The following is an 18,296-nucleotide window of genomic DNA, read 5'->3' on the forward strand; positions in this document are numbered from 1 at the left end:
CAGTATCTTTACACCACTTCAAACAATGCTTTAAAATACACATTTATTAATCTGTTTCAAAGACTGACAAACTTTTATATAAAAGATCATGAATTCACATCACCACTGCAGTACTACCAGTCCCAAAACATGGAGAAGCTTAGTCACGCCACTAAGCATGATGTTCTGGCTTTAAACAAAATATCACAGTTTCTGAGACTTCAAGTTGGCTGTTCTTAATTTTAATTTCTAAACTCTTTGGGTTAGAAATTTAGTTGTTTTTTTTTAAGCTTATGTTGATATTTAAATGCAGTTACCTGAAACTATGAGCAAGGACTCCAAATATAACACCCATATATTCATGAGAATCTTATGAGATAACAATAATTTCTGGTGTTACCTGTGTGAATGCGACTATGTCTCTCCAGCTGACTTGGCTTAGAGAAAGCTTTTTCACAAGTATCACACTTAAACACTCTAGGCTTCTGGGAACTCAGTGAAGGTCCAGCCTGATGGGTTTGCATGTGTTCCTAAGCCAATACAGAAAACAGTACATTTCAGACCATTTAAAAAAACTTCAGTATTTAACATAGAAAATATTCACTCTTTGAAGACAAATGCAGAGAATCTTAGTCATCAGCAGACAAGCTGGAAGAAGATGGAAGCCTGCTTTTTTTTTTTTCTTTTAATTGAGAGATTGTTTTTGTATATCAACTCTTTGCAAGGCTGATGCATCAGTATCTTTACATTTCTGAAAACCTCTGGCAATAACTGTATGCATTGCTTTTGTTGCATACATTAGTCCCTTCACTAATTACCTGAAGCAAAAAAAAAAAAGCCACAGAGCTCTTGAAAATCTTTGTTCACTTACAAACATGGACTTTGGACAACTGCACATATTAAGTTAATATTGGATTTTTTCCCTCCCCTCTACAGTATCCATCTCCCCTCCTTGCCTGATACATAGGTACGCCTACTCAGCACCTGAGTAAGTATCACTGTAAAACTGTACAGGCCTCAAAGAGGGAACTATCACAACATGCACACACACAGCCACATAATGTCAACGTGCAAATAGAACCACTTCACAATGAACTCTTAAATTAATAATAAAAAAACCCACTAAGGCCTTTACATGTAAGAAAGCAGAATGAGGGTATGACATGTTTTATCTTTATGAAGAAGCATTAATAACAGTTCTAACTTCAGTGTTTTTAATTCCCTGATGCTGGGCTCAGAAGCCTTGCAAATTTAAAGGAGCATCTTATGTTATCTATTAACTTTTTCATTTAAATCTCTTCATTAATACCAAGATACGATTCAGATCACAAAAGAAAGCAAATACAAACATATGTAATTTAAAAATCTAATCAAGAAACTGTATGTGAAACAGTACTGTGAGCACTTGTCCACTTTCTAAAATGTGTGTGGATATTCTTTTCTAGTCTATTCGTTACAGACTAAACTATTAATCAGTCTTTACCACACCTAAACAATGAGCATTCTTGATGTCTATGAAGTCCTATTCCTCACTCCACGAACTGAAGCAAATTATATCTGCAGAATTTGTTTTCACTGGAAAATCAGTGAGACAGTTACAGGGAAGAATATTATTATTTTAGCAATTATAATAACATAGTATTATATGAAAATAATAAAAGGTCTTCTCAGAAAATCACAGGAGATTCATAAACCACAGCTTAGTTGGAGGTGAAGAAAATCTTTTGCTTTTATCGTATTCATTATCTCCTGAAGCACTGAATGGTGGAAGCATGCCATGACCTACTCCAGAAAAATTATCTGAAACTGGCTGCTTCTTTCTGTCCGCCACAAAAAAAATCCAACCCAAAACAACAAAAACAATCCAAAACCCCAACAACCTCCACGGCCTGTTTTCTACTTGAAAGCAAATAGGAGAGCATCCAGATAGCCACCGTAAGACTTTCTCTGTCACCTTTCTCTGACGCAACAGTTTGCGATGCAATTCTGTTCCACTGATCTGCCAATCCCTTATACTTTTCCTGTAAAATATATGCTTTTGAAAATAGTTCATGGGAAGAAAATGCTCTGAAGTGCAAGCACTTCTTTATAGACATACTTGGTATCTCTTTGATTGTTCATATGATGTTTTACAAGTTGATTTATGTAAGTCTCATATTTTTCAGATAGGAACTATCTTGGGGTCCCAAAATAGCATTATCTAATTAGAAAACAGGAAACCTTATTTGAAAGGGCCCTTTACCCTCTACTCATGCATTGGTATGCAACTCTTATGCCCCACCTATCTTGAAAGATTAATTGTAATGACCTCTGAAAGTGTGGCAATAAAAAATTCGTTTCATTCCATTGTTTTAATAAGATCACAACCTCACTTTATTTTCATATTAGAATGAAGTCCGTGCTTTATTTACTACCTACAGTCACCTTACAGGTATTTCCACTATCTAATGATACGGAATTGAACAGTTTAGTCATTGTGTATGTCTGAAGATTCTCCCCTCTGAAGCTGTAAAATCATGACAGTCACCAAAGACATTGGAAACCACACTGGACTGAAAATTTTTGACACTGGGGGTGGGTGGTTGGGGTGTTTGTCAGTCTGACCTTGGTGCCAGGGAAGATTATGAAGCAGATCATCTTGACTGCTATAATGGGGCATGTACAGGACAACCAAGCAATCAGGCCCAGTCAGCATGGGTTTATGAAAGGCAGGTCCTGCTTGCCTAACCTGATCTGCTTCTATGACAAGATGACCTGCTTACTGGATGAGGGAAAGGCTGTGGATGTTGTCTACCTGGACTTTAGTAAAGCCTTTGACACTGTCTCCCATAGCATTCTCCTGGAGAAACTGGCTGCTCATGGCTTAGATAGGCGTATGCTTGGCTGGGTAAAAAACTGGCTGGATGGTCAGGCCCAAAGAGTTGTCGTGAATGGAGTTAAATCCAGTTGGTGGCCAGTCACAAGTGGTGTTACCCAGGGCTCAGTGTTGGGGCCAGTTCTGTTCAATATCTTTATCAATGATCTGGACCAGGGGAACGAGTGCACCGTCTGTAAGTTCGCAGACGACACCAAGTTGGGTGGGAGCATTGATCTGCTTGAGGGTAGGAAGGCTCTGCAGAGGCATCTCGACAGGCTGGATAGGTGAGCCGAGGCCAGCTGTATGAGGTTCAACAAGGCCAAGTGTTGGGTCCTGCACTTGGGTCACAACAACCCCATGCACCGCTACAGGCTTGGGGAAGAGTGGCTGGAAAGCTGCCTGGTAGAAAAGGATGTGGGGGTGTTGGTCAATGGCCGGCTGAATATGAGCCAGCAGTGTGCCCAGGTGGCCCAGAAGGCCAACAGCATCCTGGCTTGTATCAGAAATATTGTGGGCAGCAGGACAAGGGAAGTGATCATCCCCCTGTACTCGTCACTGGTGAGGCTGCACCTTGAATACTGTGTTCAGTTTTAGGCCCCTCACTACAAGAAAGATACTGAGGTGCTGGAGCAAGTCCAAAGAAGGGCAACAAAGCTGGTGAAGGGTCTGGAGAACAAGTCTTACGAGGAGTGGCTGAAAGAACTGGTGTTGTTTAGCCTGGAGAAAAGGAAGCTCAGGGGAGACCTTATTGCTGTATACAAGTACTTGAAAGGTGGTTGTAGCGAGGAGGGTACTATTCTCTTCTCCCAGGTTACAAATGATAGGACGAGAGGAAATGGCCTCAAGTTGTGCCAGGGGAAGTTTAGATTGAGTATGAGGAAAAATTTCTTCATGGAAAGCGTTATCAAGCATTGGAACAGGCTGCCCAGGGAAGTGGTGGAGTCACCATCCCTCAAGGTATTTAAAAGACGAGTAGACGTGATGCTTAGGGACATGGTTTAGTGATGGACTTGGCAGTGCCAGGTTAACGGTTGGACTCGATGATCTTAAAGGTCCTTCCCAACCAAAACAATTCTGCGATAATCTCTAAAGAAGCTTTTCTTGTGGATAATTGTGAAATTGCTGCTACTGATGCCTTTGGAAAAAACAAGTACAGTTAAGTACTGGCATCTAAACATTGCTACCCTTACCTCCTACTGGGTTTTTCTGGAAAGCCTGAAGTTTGGCAGTGCTCTTAATATTTTTAGTGATCTCCAGAATACCATCAGTACAAACTGAAGACCTTGAGTAAGAGATCACTGAACACTGAACCCTTCCCAAAACCCTAAGCCAAAACCCATGGTTTAATTTATCTTCGTGGAACTTCCTGTTAAAGGCTGCTCATAGATAATGTTCTGGACACCTTAATGAAGAAAAGAGTTTGATGAAGAGGTGCAGTGTGTTTTAGGACATGATGGCCAAATAGTAATGAAACTGTCTTTCTGTTTAAAACATCCTCTCCTCCTCCTCACCAAAAGTGAAAAGTAATGATGGGGAGATTGATTTTGACTTTCATCATCAGAAATCCTGGATTCGGTTTGTACAGGATACATAGTAAACCTTCCTGAAATAAGATTTATCAACCTTCATAGCCACTAGCTGGACTGATAAAGATCAAACCATTATGCTGATTCAAAGACAGTAATAGTGCTTCCACAGGATCAGCTGTATCAAACTGCAAACTTCTGCCACATTTTTGATGAAATGTTCCCAAAACTTAGCTGGTCACTCCACTGGTTTGTGTATGTCTGTATGTGTACATGGGAAAAGAAACTGTTGAAACTTCCTCATTATCTGGTGAGGTTCACTCTCCAATTTTTACATATATGTGCAACATTATCCTCTTTTCTTAGGAACTAACAAAATGTGATCTTTTGCAAATGCTGATGTCTTTGGATCTGAAGGTTGAAAATGGTCCAGTGCACTGAGCAGGAAGAGCTTTCTGGTATAAAGCTGTGGTTTAAAGCAGCATCCCAAATAAAGCAAACAGAGCTGTATTTCATATCAAAGTACCCATTCACGAAGTCAACTTTCAAATACAAGTGTTTTTCTATGATTACCCTACCTTATCTAACAAGCAGGTTTTCGTCTATGTTGCTCCTGATTTGAGTTAACTGCAGATTTTTTTTCAAATCTCTTTTTTGCAGAGAAAGTTCATAGAATTATTTTGGTTGGAAAAGACCCTTAAGACAATCAAGTCCAACTGTTAACCTGGCACTGCCAAGTCCACCACTAAACCATGTCCCCAAGTACCACATCTACTCGTCTTTTAAATACCTTGAGGGATGGTGACTCCACCACTTCCCTGGGCAGCCTGTTCCAATGCTTGATAACGCTTTCCGTGAAGAAATTATTCCTAATATCCAGTATAAACCTACAGGCCTGTAGTTCCCCAGATCCTCCTTCTAGCCCTTCTTGTAGATGGGCGTCACATCTGCTGACCTCCAGTCAACTGGGACCGCCCCAGTTAGCCAGGACTGCTAATAAATGACGGAAAGTGGCTTGGTGAGCACTTCCACCAGCTCTCTCAGTATCCTTGGGTGGATCCCATCTGGACCCATAGACTTGTGTATGTCTTAAGAGGTGCAGCAGGTCGTTAACCATTTCCCCATGGATTATGGGGGCTTCATTCTGCTCCCCATCCCCGTCTTCCAGCTCAGGGGGCTGGGCACCCCTAGAACAACTGGTCTTACTACTGAAGACTGAGGCAAAGAAGGCATTAAGTACCTCATCCTTCTCCTCAGCCTTTGTAACTATGTTTCCCCCCGCATCCAATAAAGGATGGAGATTTTCCTTAGTCCTCCTTTTGTTGTTAATGTATTTATAGAAACATTTTTTATTGCTTTTTATGACAGTGGCCAGATTAAGTTCTATTTGGCCATTTGGCCCTTCTAATTTTCTCCCTGCATAGCCTCACGACACCTTTGTAGTTGTCCTGAGTCACCTGCCCCTTCTTCCAAAGGTAGTAAACTCTCCTTTTTTTCCTGAGTTCCAGCTAAAGCTCTGTTCAGCCAGGCCGGTCTTCTTCCCCGCTGTCTCGTCTTTTGGCACATGGGGACGGCCTGCTCCTGCTCCTTTAAGATTTCCTTCTTGAAGGGTGCCCAGCCTTCCTGGACTCCTTTGCCCTTCAGGTCTGCCTCCCAAGGGACTCTGTCAACCAGGCCCCTAAACAGGCCAAAGTCTGTCCTCCAGAAGTTCAAGGTTGCAGTTCTGCTGACCCCACTTCTTACTTGTCCAAGAATAGAAAACACTATAATTTCATGATCACTGTGCCAAGACAGCCTCCAACCATCACATCACCCACAAGTCCTTCTCTGTTCACAAACAAGAGGTCCAGTGGGCCACCTTCCCTAGTTCGCCCACTCACCAGCTGTGTCAGGAAGTTGTCTTCCACACACTTTCCTCTCTGCTGTATTGTATTTCCAGCAGACATCCGGTAAGTTGAAGTTCTCCATGAGAACAAGGGCTAGCGATTGTGAGACTTCTCCCAGCTGCTTATAGAATATTTCATCTGTCTCTTCATCCTGGTTGGGTGGTCTATAAGACTCCCACCATGGTATCTGCCTTGTTTGCCTTCCCCCTGATTCTTACCCATAAACACTTGACTCTTTCACCGCCATTGTCAAGCTCCAGACAGTCAAAACACTCCCTAACATACAGGGCCACCCCACTGCCTCTCCTTCCTTGCTAGCCATCCATTGCGGCACTCCAGTTGTGCGAGTCATCCCACCATGTTTCCACGATTGCAACTATAACATAGTTTTCCAGCTGCACAAGGGCTTCCAGCTCCTCCTGTTTGTTGCCCATGCTGCATGCATTGGTGGAGATGTACTTTAGTTGGGCTATTGATCCTGCCACCTTTTTTGAGGGAGAAGCCCTAATTCCTAATGTGACTGTTCTGAGGCGCTTCCGTGGTTTATAATACAGCAACAACCCTTGCATCTTTGCCGCCGCATGAACCTCCATCCCCTACCTCCACTGAGATGGCTAGGATGCTGCATGCATAAGTACAGGGACATTTCAAATGTGCTCCTGTGTACTCAGCACATTGTGGAGCAGGCCAAAGGACCTCGCTAGCACACTATCCCTCAAACACTGCCATGCCACCGTCAGGCTTATCTCTAGTGAGTCTGGTTTTATCCCTTTCCCTCTTCAACTCTAGTTTAAAGCTCTTTCAATGAGCCCTGCTAAATCCTGCGAAAAGATCCTTTTGCCCCTTTGAGACAGGTGTACGCTATCTGTCACTAGCAGGCCTGGTGTCGTGTAGACCAACCCATGATCAAAAAACCCAACATTCTGCCAGTGACACCAATCCTGGAGACAGTTACTAATCTGCTGGGGTTCCTGTTTTTTCCCCTCATCGTTCCCTGCAACTGGAAGGATAGAGAACACTACTTGTGCTCCTGATCCCTTAACCAGTTGTCCCAAGGCCCTTGGTCTTCTCATTGCAACTTCATCGCTGCCTACGTGCAAAAGCAATAACAGATAATAATCCTAGGGCTATAACAGGGTAGGAATTTTCCTCATCACATCTTTAACCTGGGCCCAGTATATAATAGAAGTCAAGGTTTAATTATGAAAAAAACGTAACACCAGCCAGTTCTAAGAAAACAAATTGAAGAGAGACTGATATTTGGGGTTTTGTTATCATTACTTAAGGAAAATAAGTATCAATACTATATTTAATTTTTTTTTGGCTGGAAAATTTCTTCTAAACCAGAGGTTAACAGTTCCACAACACCACATTTAGTGACAGTTTCCCCAAAGACCAATAATCTGATTGACACACATGATCACTCCAAGCGGGTGAACTTCACAAATAGGGCATATTTTCTAAAAACATGATACTAAAGTGAAAGGAAATATGTTGAAAAGCTCTCGTAAGAACTACTTAATAAAAAGACATTGCCTCCAGAAATTTCCTGTTATAAATTCTGGGAAGGTGGCAAAATTCTGGGCACATTATATTGTATGTTTGCTTTTTTTGTAAAACATTTCTTCAAATCACTGCCTTTTAGTGTCTCTCAGAGACAGGATACTGGCCTGGACATAACCCTTATCTAGTACAGCCCAATATTCCTAACAGGAACATTCTATAATCTAATTAAAACCTTAAATACACCACTAATTTTTTTGAAAAAGACTTGGAAGTATCAGGTTGTTCATAATCCAGAGAAAACTACATAGAAAATATCACTAGACAGCGGTAATAGTATAAGGATATTTTAAAGTAAATGCTTCCTCTGCAGGTGTCACTTGCACTCACAAGACAGAGCTTCTGAAAATCAAATGATAGAGTGCAAAGCAGACAGCTTCCTATGATTCCAAAAGCTTATCTGGAAATCAGGATTAGCAGTGATGACATACATAAGCAAATAAAGTGAATGAAATCTTTTTCTGGCACTATTATTTGCATGACAGGCATTCCCATTTTTCATTCTGTAGACAAGACACGCATTAAAATCCTCTCCATGCTCCAGGATAGAGTTCTCTATCTGTGTATACATTATCACTTAGACTCCCTCTCTCAGATGCACACCTCTCACACTGCAAAAGGAAAGGAAAAGGTAAAGGGATAATAGGTACCCTTCATTAATATCACAAAAAGTCCAAAATCAAAGAATGAGTTAACAGAACAATCAACTGTTATTACCAAATACCTTGAGGTGTGTTGCCCGCTTAAAGGCTTTATTGCAGACATGGCAAACATGTATTCTTTCCTTGCCATGAACCTCTTTACTATGGTGCATCAACATGGTGGCTGAAGAAAAGGTCTGACTACACTCAAAGCACTGGTGCACGCGACCTTCTTTTTCTGCTTGACTGCTTTTAGTCACATTAGGAGAAACCTCTGTCACCTGTAACAATTTACAAAAACACTGTCAAACAATTTCATAGGCACATCCACAACAGTGATTTTTCAAAATCTACCTCAACGTGACGAATTTTTGCAGAGTACTTGCAAGAGACTTATGAACAAAAAGGAAATAAGTTGTATGTAAATATGAACCTGTATTTCATTGCTCTTAAGAATGACACACATGTATTTTAAGAAAACAGAAAGATTATAATACCTATGAACAAATTCATCTACACATTATAAATAGAATGTGTTTGTATCAATATTTTCCTATATTCAGTTTTATATTGCTGAGCATCTCAGATGATTCTCACATTTCTCACTGAATAAAATTCAAAGTAGAAAACATTTCAGACAAAAAAGTATTTCTGATTCTACAGAGGAAAATAATATTTTCTGTTTGTTCAGTTTCTTCACTGGGGACTCTGTTTTCATAAGGAAGTAAAGCTCTGACCTACCAACACAGAGTTCCAGAAGTACCAATACACAATGAAAAGCTGATAGAATTTGGATGGGATTGTGCTGCATTTTTGTTTTGTTTTAATCAGTGAGGCGTGTGTGGAAAAGTTCACTTTCTTCAGATAAAATGACACAAAATTCCTTTAACTTTACAGATACAAAACAATCTTAAATACAGTAACTTATATAAAGAAACAAATGAAAAAGATAAAGGAAGTAGTACTCTACATGAATTCTTCAGGAGGAACTAAACTTGAAAGGATACAGAACATAGTTAGAATATTATCCATACTAGAAAGTAAAGATGCAATATAAAACATATTGAAAGAAATGACAAAAAAATCCTCTGTGTCTGCTCACACACGTGTGTGTGTGTTTTCAACTAGTTGGAACCTCTCAGAAAAAGGGTGACATATTGAAGGGTCAATCAACACAGTCACCATGACTGAAAAAAACATGACATTGCAGGGAATGAGAGAAAACTAGCTTACATTAGTGTTACATTTTGACTGTTATTACAATACTGCTACTCAGACACAGTCACAATTTACAAGTGACATTATAATAAGCCTTATGAAATGGCACCCTGATTTATTAAAGCATATGTATTGAAAGACACAAAATCTAGTTTTAAATTCAGAAGTGTAAAAAAAATGTTCCTATTTAATTTTAAAACATCCACCTTCACAGAGTATTCAAACACTAACCTTGTTAAGAACTCACACTCATAAGTATATGCAAATATAAAAATCATATGCACAAGATGTTATCGGAAACACGGAATAGTCCAAGTTGGAAGGGATGGCTTGAGATCATCTAGTCCAGTGTCCCTAGAGCACACTCAGGGCCATGCCCAGACATGTTTTGAATATTACCAAGGATGAAGACTCTACAACCTCTCTGGACAACCTCTTCCAGCGTTCAACCACTCTCACAGTGAAAGAGGGTCTCCTTGTGCTCAGACGGAATTATTTTGTGTCCATTGCCTCTTGTCCTTTCACCGGCTATCACTGACAAGAGCCTGGCTCCATCTGCTTTACTCTCTCCCATCAGGTATTTATGCACATGGATAAGAACCCCCCCACCACGCAGAGCGGGCTCTCTTTTAAGCTGAACAGTCCCAGCTCTCTCAGCCTCTCCTTCTATGTCAGATGTTCCAATCCCTTAAATCATCTTTGTAGCCCTCCACTGCATTCACTACTGTATATCCACGTCTCTCGTACTGCAGGGCCCAGGACTGGATACAGCACTCCAGATGATCTGTTCTCACTGGTATTGAGAACAGGGGAGGATCAACCCTCTTGACCAACTGGCAACACTCTTAATGCATCTCAGCATGCTGCTGGCCTTTTTTGCTGCATTGCTGGCTCACGGTCAATTACTTGTCCACCAATACCACTGGTCCTTCTTTGAAAAGCTGCTTTCCTGCTGCCCTCAGCGTGTACTAGGTGCACGGGTTTATTCTTCTCCAGGGACAGTACTTTACACTTCCCTTTGCTGATCTTTGTGAGGTTCCTGTTGGGCCAATTCTCCAGCCTGTCGAGGTCCCTCTGTGTGGCAGCACACCCATTCAGTCTGTCAACCACTCCTTCCAGTTTTCTATCACCCGTAAACCTGCCAAACACACACTCTGTTCTATTATGCATGTCACTAAGGAAGAACACTAATGAACAGTACGAGTTCCAGTATATGAATCCAGGGGAACACTACTAATGACTGGCCTTGAGATGGGCTTTGTTCCATGGATTACAACGCCTTCAATGCCCAGCAGTTCAGCCAGTTTCCAATCCACCTCACTGTTCCATTTAGCTAGCCCATACTTCATCAGCTTGCCTACGAGGAGGTTATGGGAGACAACATCAAAAGCCTTACTAAAATCAAGACAAACCACATCTATTTCTCCCCTCATCCACCAAGCCAGTCATCTCACTGGGGAAGGGTCTCAGGTCAGTTAGGCATGTTTTCCCCTCCACAAATCTCTGCTGACTACTCCTATTCACCTTCTTGTCCTTCTTGTGTTTGGAAATGCTTTTCAGAACTATTTGCTCTATCATCTTCCCAGAGACTGAGGTGAGGGTGACTGATCCGTACTTTCCCAGATTCTCCAACCTGTCCTTCTTGAAGGCAGGAGTAACTTTTACTTTCTCCCAGTCCTCAGGAAACTCTCCCAAGTGCCATGACCTTTCAAAGATAATAAGACAGTGGTCTCATGATGACATCAGCCAGCTCCCTTAGCACTCATGAGTGTATCCCATCATCAATGGATTTGTGTATGATCCCGCTTCTACTGAGGGTACGTATTCACTGCTCCACCCTTTCCCACTGATCTTGGTAATCTGGGATTGCAGAAGACAAATCTTACCAGTAAAAATGAAGCAAAGAGAGAGACTCGGTACATCGGCCTTTTTCAAATCTTCTGTCACCAGGTCCTCTGCCCCAATCAGTAGCAGGACAACTTATCTTCCTTTTGCTGCTGATATACCTGTAAAAGCCCATCTTGTTACATTTTATGCTCTTTTCACAGTCAACTCCAGGTGGGCTTTGGATTTCCTAAACTCATCCCTGCCTCCTTGAATGGTGTCTCTGTACTCCTTCAAGGTTACCTGATCCTGCTTCCACATATGTATGCTTTTTTTTAAATTTGAGTTTTGTCAGGAGCTCCTTGTTCTTCCACGCTGGCCTCCTGTTGCCTTTGACTTCCTACACATTGGCATTGACAATTATTGAGCTTGGACAGGACAATATTTAAAACCAACCAGTGCTCCTGGTCCTCCTTCTCTCCAGGTCTGCTTACCATATTCCAAGCAGATCCCTGAATAGACCAAAGTCTACTCTCCTGATGCCCAGGGCTGTGATCCTGCTATTTGCAGGATCCTGAGCTCCACCATCTCATTGTCACTGCAACAAAGGATGTCCCTGACCTTCACATTCCCAATCAGTTCTTCCTTGTTTGCAGTTACCAGGCTCAGAAGAACATCTCAGCTTGCTGGCTTCTCAGTCACCTGTATCAGGACGTTATCATCAATGCACTCCAGAAACTTCATAGATTCCTTGTGCCCTGCTTGTTGCCCTTCCAGCAGATCTTAGGCAGGCTGAAGTAACTCATGTGGACCAGGAACTGGAAATCAGATTTTTTTTAAGTTAGAAAAGACCTCTTGAGATCATCTAGTCCAGCTCCTCTACTCAAGAAGCATCAGCTAGGGCAGGTTGCCCAAGACGAAGATGAAAGTCTTATCTTTTATTTCTTCCTGATCAGGCGATCTGTAGGAGATGGCTAGCATTCACGACAGTGTCGCCCACGTTGGTCTGCTTGCCAGTCCTTACCCATAAGGTCCCAGTTGGCTCACCATCGAGGCAGAGCTCCATGCACTCCTGCTGCTGTCTTGCCAGTCTGTCCTTCCTAAAGATCCTGAATCCAGCCATGGTAGCGCTTCAGTTGTGTGAGCTGTAGCACCTTCTCTCTCTGATTCCTATGAGATCACAGCCCTGCAACTGCATGCAGACCTCTAATTCCTCCTGTTTGTTCCCCATGCTGCATCTATCAGTGTACAGGCACTTCAGAGAGACATCCAGTTGTGACATTTTTTCCAAGAATAGTGTTGATGTTTCCTCTATTACACCTTTATTGATACACATACACTTGAGGTAGGCCCCCTCCCTCTAGTCATTATTTTTCAGGTTTCTCTGCCCATATCAGCCACAATTTGCTAAAATCTTGCCCTTTGCTTGCCAATCCAGTCCACCACTTCTTCACTTGATTGTGGGTCACCATCTGCCTCTCCGATTTTTCCTATTTCAGAGCTTGCATTACCAGGTTGGTTGAAAACATTCATTTGCCTTCAACAAGAGAAGCTTGAACTACTTTTTCTAATATTAATACATTATTACATACGTAAAAGTTTCTGTTGAAATTCAAATACTAAGAAGTTGAAAAGATTTTATGTTGCTCCAATATTAAAGCAATTTGGTTACAAAAACAGAATGGAAAAAGTATAGCAATAGGTGCTATTTTTTTCCACAGCTCTCAACTTTGTCTATTTTTATTATCTCATTACAACCTTCCTTGGAAATTTTTGGAGCAGTCTGTGTTGAGAGCATGGTTGTGTAATTTGTTGAAAGAAACATATTATTAATTGCATTTCTTTTTTGTATATGAAGAAATGTTTTTAACTCACACTTAAAACAGAATCTGGGTGACTAGGAAGTCACAATGAACCTCCTCCCAATACTCTTATTTGCGAATGACATCAGCCTTCCTGCTTCAGGATACAGAGGAAACATTACAGTAGTCTGATTAAATAATGTCCTTTATCCACAAAAGGTAGAGAAATACATTGTATTTACCTGATATGTTATTTCATCAGAGTTTGCAGATGCTGAATGGGGTGTATGGCTCACCAGTATGACTTGCTGTGACCCTGACCCACTTTGGCTAGCAAGACTGGAATCTGTGAGTATAGCAGGGAACTGCTGACCCTGTCAAAGAGGGCAGAAAACAACAACAACAAAAAAGGTAAAATAACTATATTTAAACAGCTAACTATAGTCATGTAAATTAATTTTATACCTCAAAACTACATTCTTTTTTCTTGAAAAGGTCCATTCCAGAACCCTATCTGAACAAATACTACTGTTTTCTCTCCTTTTCTCCTTCTATTTTAAGTCTACCAATTTGAGGGTAAAAACAGCTGGAAGTCTGCTAAGAGCAGAGATTCAGTTCTGATTAATTTTTCTCAGCCTTGCATCAATTGCTCAATGTCTCAGCCGTCCCTCATCTTAGTCTCTTCAGCTGAGACTTTCTTTAATCCCTCTATTCTACTTTCCTTCGTGGTCTTCCCACAATCTTTTCCTTTTTTAAAATCTCTTAATTAATCCTACTTCCAAAATACATGAAATCAAGATACAAAATTACTAATTAAGATACACAATTACTAATATCATACTACTCCTTCTACGTTACTGTTAAAGACTTTTCAATTTCCCCAGGAAACACAGTACCTTTATGTACTATCTATTTATCAAGATTCCTGTAACATAGACTGTGTTTGCATAGTACCCAAAACAATGTTTCATTTTTATTTGTGCCTGCCTTAACATCAGGCATAGTGTCTTATTAATAAACATCAACACTGCCAAATGTAATTGCTTAAATTATTACAAAGTCTGAAATGAAACCACATGTTGCTTTGCTACTCTGTGATGCCAGAAATCACAAATGTGTCATAAGACCTATTTAAGAAGTCTTTTCTTCCCCTCCCTAGAGCAAAACTGCAGAGAGGCAAGCATATAATCATCCTCATAGACTTTGCTTCACCTAGTTTAATCACACCATATGCTAGACAAATAATCTTTCATTTATATGCATTTACACATTTTAATTCAGGACAAAAAGTAAGTAAAAATCAATTTAAACCTAGTTAAGCCAAGAAAGTAGAAGAAACAGACCAAGTTTTCAGATGTCAAATCTACACTGAAATACAGTGACCCTAAATTTTCACTTTCTAGTCTTTTAATATTATTTATTGATATTTTTTTTCTCCCCACTCCATACATTCTATTTGCCAATATATCTTTGGCTCTTGATGACACCACAAAAATCTTAAATTATGATAAAAACGGAACTGAGATGATAGTCCACACAGCACTATTTGTGTAAAATGTCTCATAATGCTACCTGTTATTAAAGACAGTCAATTTAATTTAGATTCTGTCCTGTTATTTGCTGTGAAAGGAACTGTCACAACTGCTTTTCAACTCTCATGTTCACAAGGAGGAAAAGAAAAATTTACCATATTAAACAATAAAAAGTTTAGGAATACTAAGCTGTATTACTGAATAGTGACGACAAAGTACACATTTTAGGTTATTACTAAAAATCGATCTTGACATTTGAAACAGTAGAACCTGTCTGTTCATTGCAAAAAAAAAAAACCCTGCAAAATGTATCTGTATTTCTGCTTAGAGTTTATGCTTCTAGATGGCAGTGTGCACACACTGTTGGAAAAAGAAGGAAAGTTAGCTGAATTTTCAAATACTATGTGTTTACAGGACCAAATTATTTTCTAAGCAAAATCTCCAACTCCTGCCCTGTAAGACAGTAACATTAGTTTATCTGTCAGTTCAGAAAAGCATTTCCTACCTGTGAAGTGATATTAAGTGTAACTGCATCAAGACCACCTGACAACATTCCCTGAGTGTCAGCAAGAGTCAAGGTGACACTACCCTCTCCTCCAACTCCTGATGAAGACATTACCAAATTCTGGGCAGAAACTGTAGACTGAGATATGGGTGTTGTTGAAGGAAGGTTTGTTCCACCTGTTGTATTAAGTTCTGGAATATATGTAAAATAGTAAAAAAACCCACCTGTTACATACATAAACTCTTAGCTGCAAACATTTTAATTGAACTGAATAATTTCTATTTCTCATTTGCTAGGTCTTTCTATTTTGGAAGCAGATAAATCAGTTAAACAGCTAATCATGTGTCAAAAATTGTCAGAGAGTCAGATGATAAAATTAGAAAAATTACATGTAAATGTAGCTTGATGGACATCATACTGCAAAGTTTTAACTGCAACACGGCATGTGGGAGATGACTCATTACCAAAAAGACACCTGAAGAAGTTTCACATTACATGTTTCTGTAGTCTGACCACTTTCAGAATTCTCAATGAAATACACTTCGACTCACAGCAGTAAAACCTAAACTCAGTAACTCCGTAACCCAACACTCCCACTCTATCCTTGCAACGTGGTTGATAATCCGTAACAGTAAAAAATGCCAGTTTATTATTAATAGGTGTTTCATAACAGTTTGATTATAACAGTTGTATAATAATTTACTACAGATTCTCCAACATGTGACTAGAGGCCTCATGGCTCTCAGTTTATGATAAGTCTCAAAAACCCGAGAAGATGATACAGAAGGTGCAATACAACTGTCTCATTTTTACTATTTCATTTACTAATTCATTACACAACAGGCATGCCTTAACCTTCTAATCTCACAGGATACTCTGGGGGTAGGCTTCCCCCAGTATTACATTAAAGCAGATTTGCTTTACAGATGTACATAATCACTAAAGGAAGCTATGAAAGGAGACAGACGAAAGGAAAAGGAAGACAGAAAATTTAAGTATGCATAAAAGAAGAAAATTATTTTAAGTCTGTATTAGTGCAACCTGCTGTGACCAATCAGTGCAACCAATGCAACCTGCTGCACTGGTTTAAAGTATGAACAACTATACACATGCCCACGTGTTTGTGTGTACGTATAAACAGCTATAGGTAGAAATAAATACACATATTTAAAATCTCAAAATTTGAATACTAGAGCAAATTTGATATAAAGGATATTTTATCATGTCTGCAGCCAATGTATCAGATTTCTTCATCTTCCAATTTATAGAAATAGTCCTTCAATATTCCTGTAACTGCCACAAAATACTAATTTTAGATATGCCTTCTTGTTTTCATTTTCTTCTTACTATGTGGAGTAAAGTTCATTTAAATTGGCATAACAATTTAAAGCTAGGGAGAAAACACACAAAGCCATGTAGTTCCTGAATCAGAATGTGCAACGTTATTATTATACCATTTCATATTTAGTTACCTGGTCTAACATATATTTTTTAACAAGATGTTATTATTTTTAATTAGAAAATCACTGTATGCATACCTGGAGCATTTAGTGAAGTGCCCTGAGAAAGCAGCTGATCGTTGCTTATAGTTAACGTAGCCCCTGTAGTCTGACTGTTGATGGTTGGTGCTGTCAGCCTTAAGCCACTATTCAGATCACCGCTTCCAGAATTATGCTGAATAAGATCTTGGCCTGAATAGAAATTAGTCCTATTGTAACTGGAAATGTCTCAACATTATTCTGCTACTGTACTTAGAACTATAAACAAGTAAACATAAAATAATAAAAGTAGAAAATACAACACAAATACAAAATCAATTTCTACACATGCAGACTTTTATGCAGAGGTTTGACAAGTTCTTAATACAGATGTGATTATGCATATCTAGATACTAACACATAAAGAAATACCTGAGATTATTAACATTTAGACAAATACTGATCTTCAAGGCATCAATTTCATGAAACTAAAAAAATCTAGCAAACTAAAGGCTAACAGTTAAAATGTTATTTTTTTCATCTACTATATGGATAATGAAATGCATTGAACATGTCCTCTTTTGCAAAAACATCACTTCACATGGTGTTAATCTTCTGGAACGGTCATCAAGCACAGAACATACAGAAACTGAAAGCAGATTCTATCAGTTGTTGGACACCTATATTCCATTTTTCTTAGATGAGTGAACATACGTTAACAAGCAGAAAAACACAGGTGGGGGAGCCTGACACCTTAACACAGACATTATTGTCATGACTCTTAAAACACTAAACATGTGACACACAAAGTGGAAAAAGAAAAAAAGGAAAAGAAAAAAATAGAAAAAAGAAAGGAAAAGAAAGATAAAAGCACTAAATATTATTCTGGATCTATTAATGAAATATTATGATACAAAATATTATGATACAAAATATGATACAAAATATTATGATACAAAAAATACTGCTTCTTCCAAGCTCAAGATCAGAGCATCCCAACAGGTAGGAAGTCAAGGAAGGGTACCAGGAGACCTGCATGGTTGAACAGGGAACTGCTGGGCAAACTCAAGTGGAAGAAGAAGGTGTACAGATCGTGGAAGGAGGGGCTGGCCACTTGGGAGGAATATAAGTCTGTTGTCAGAGGATGTAGGGAGGCAACTAGGAAAGCTAAGGCCTCCTTGGAATTAAACCTTGCAAGAGAGGTCAAGGACAACAGAAAGGGCTTCTTCAAATACATTGCAGGTAAAGCCAACACTAGAGGCAATGTAGGCCCACTGATGAATGAGGTGGGGGCCCTGGAGACAAAGGATAAAAAGAAGGCGGAGTTACTGAATGCCTTCTTTGCCTCTGTCTATACTGCTGGAGGCTGTCCTGAGGGCTGGGTCAGGGACCAGTTAAGCAATCTGGACATCCATAAATCCATGGGCCCTGATGGGATGCACCCGTGGGTGCTGAGGGAGCTGGCGGAAGTCATTGCTAGGCCAC

The 18,296-nt window shown here is 39.9% G+C and overlaps 1 protein-coding gene across 6 annotated transcripts in view; it reads right to left on the bottom strand.

Annotated features, from left to right (window-relative positions):
- Positions 1-18,296, bottom strand: part of ZNF236 (zinc finger protein 236) — a 96,072-nt gene that overhangs the window by 8,475 nt on the left and 69,301 nt on the right. For 5 of the 6 annotated variants that reach the window (XM_068396284.1, XM_068396281.1, XM_068396283.1 and 2 more), the window contains 5 exons: positions 16,872-17,024; positions 15,334-15,524; positions 13,539-13,670; positions 8,536-8,733; positions 380-509 (listed from right to left, as the gene is read on the bottom strand). In XM_068396284.1, the coding sequence (XP_068252385.1) occupies positions 380-509; positions 8,536-8,733; positions 13,539-13,670; positions 15,334-15,524; positions 16,872-17,024 (804 nt within the window). Of the gene's footprint in view, positions 1-379; positions 510-8,535; positions 8,734-13,538; positions 13,671-15,333; positions 15,525-16,871; positions 17,025-18,296 lie in introns of those variants that run through there. The other variant, XM_068396285.1, reaches the window with a different exon arrangement.

The sequence above is a fragment of the Nyctibius grandis genome, chromosome 3 (assembly GCF_013368605.1).
Source record: "Nyctibius grandis isolate bNycGra1 chromosome 3, bNycGra1.pri, whole genome shotgun sequence".
Classification (NCBI taxonomy): domain Eukaryota; kingdom Metazoa; phylum Chordata; class Aves; order Nyctibiiformes; family Nyctibiidae; genus Nyctibius; species Nyctibius grandis.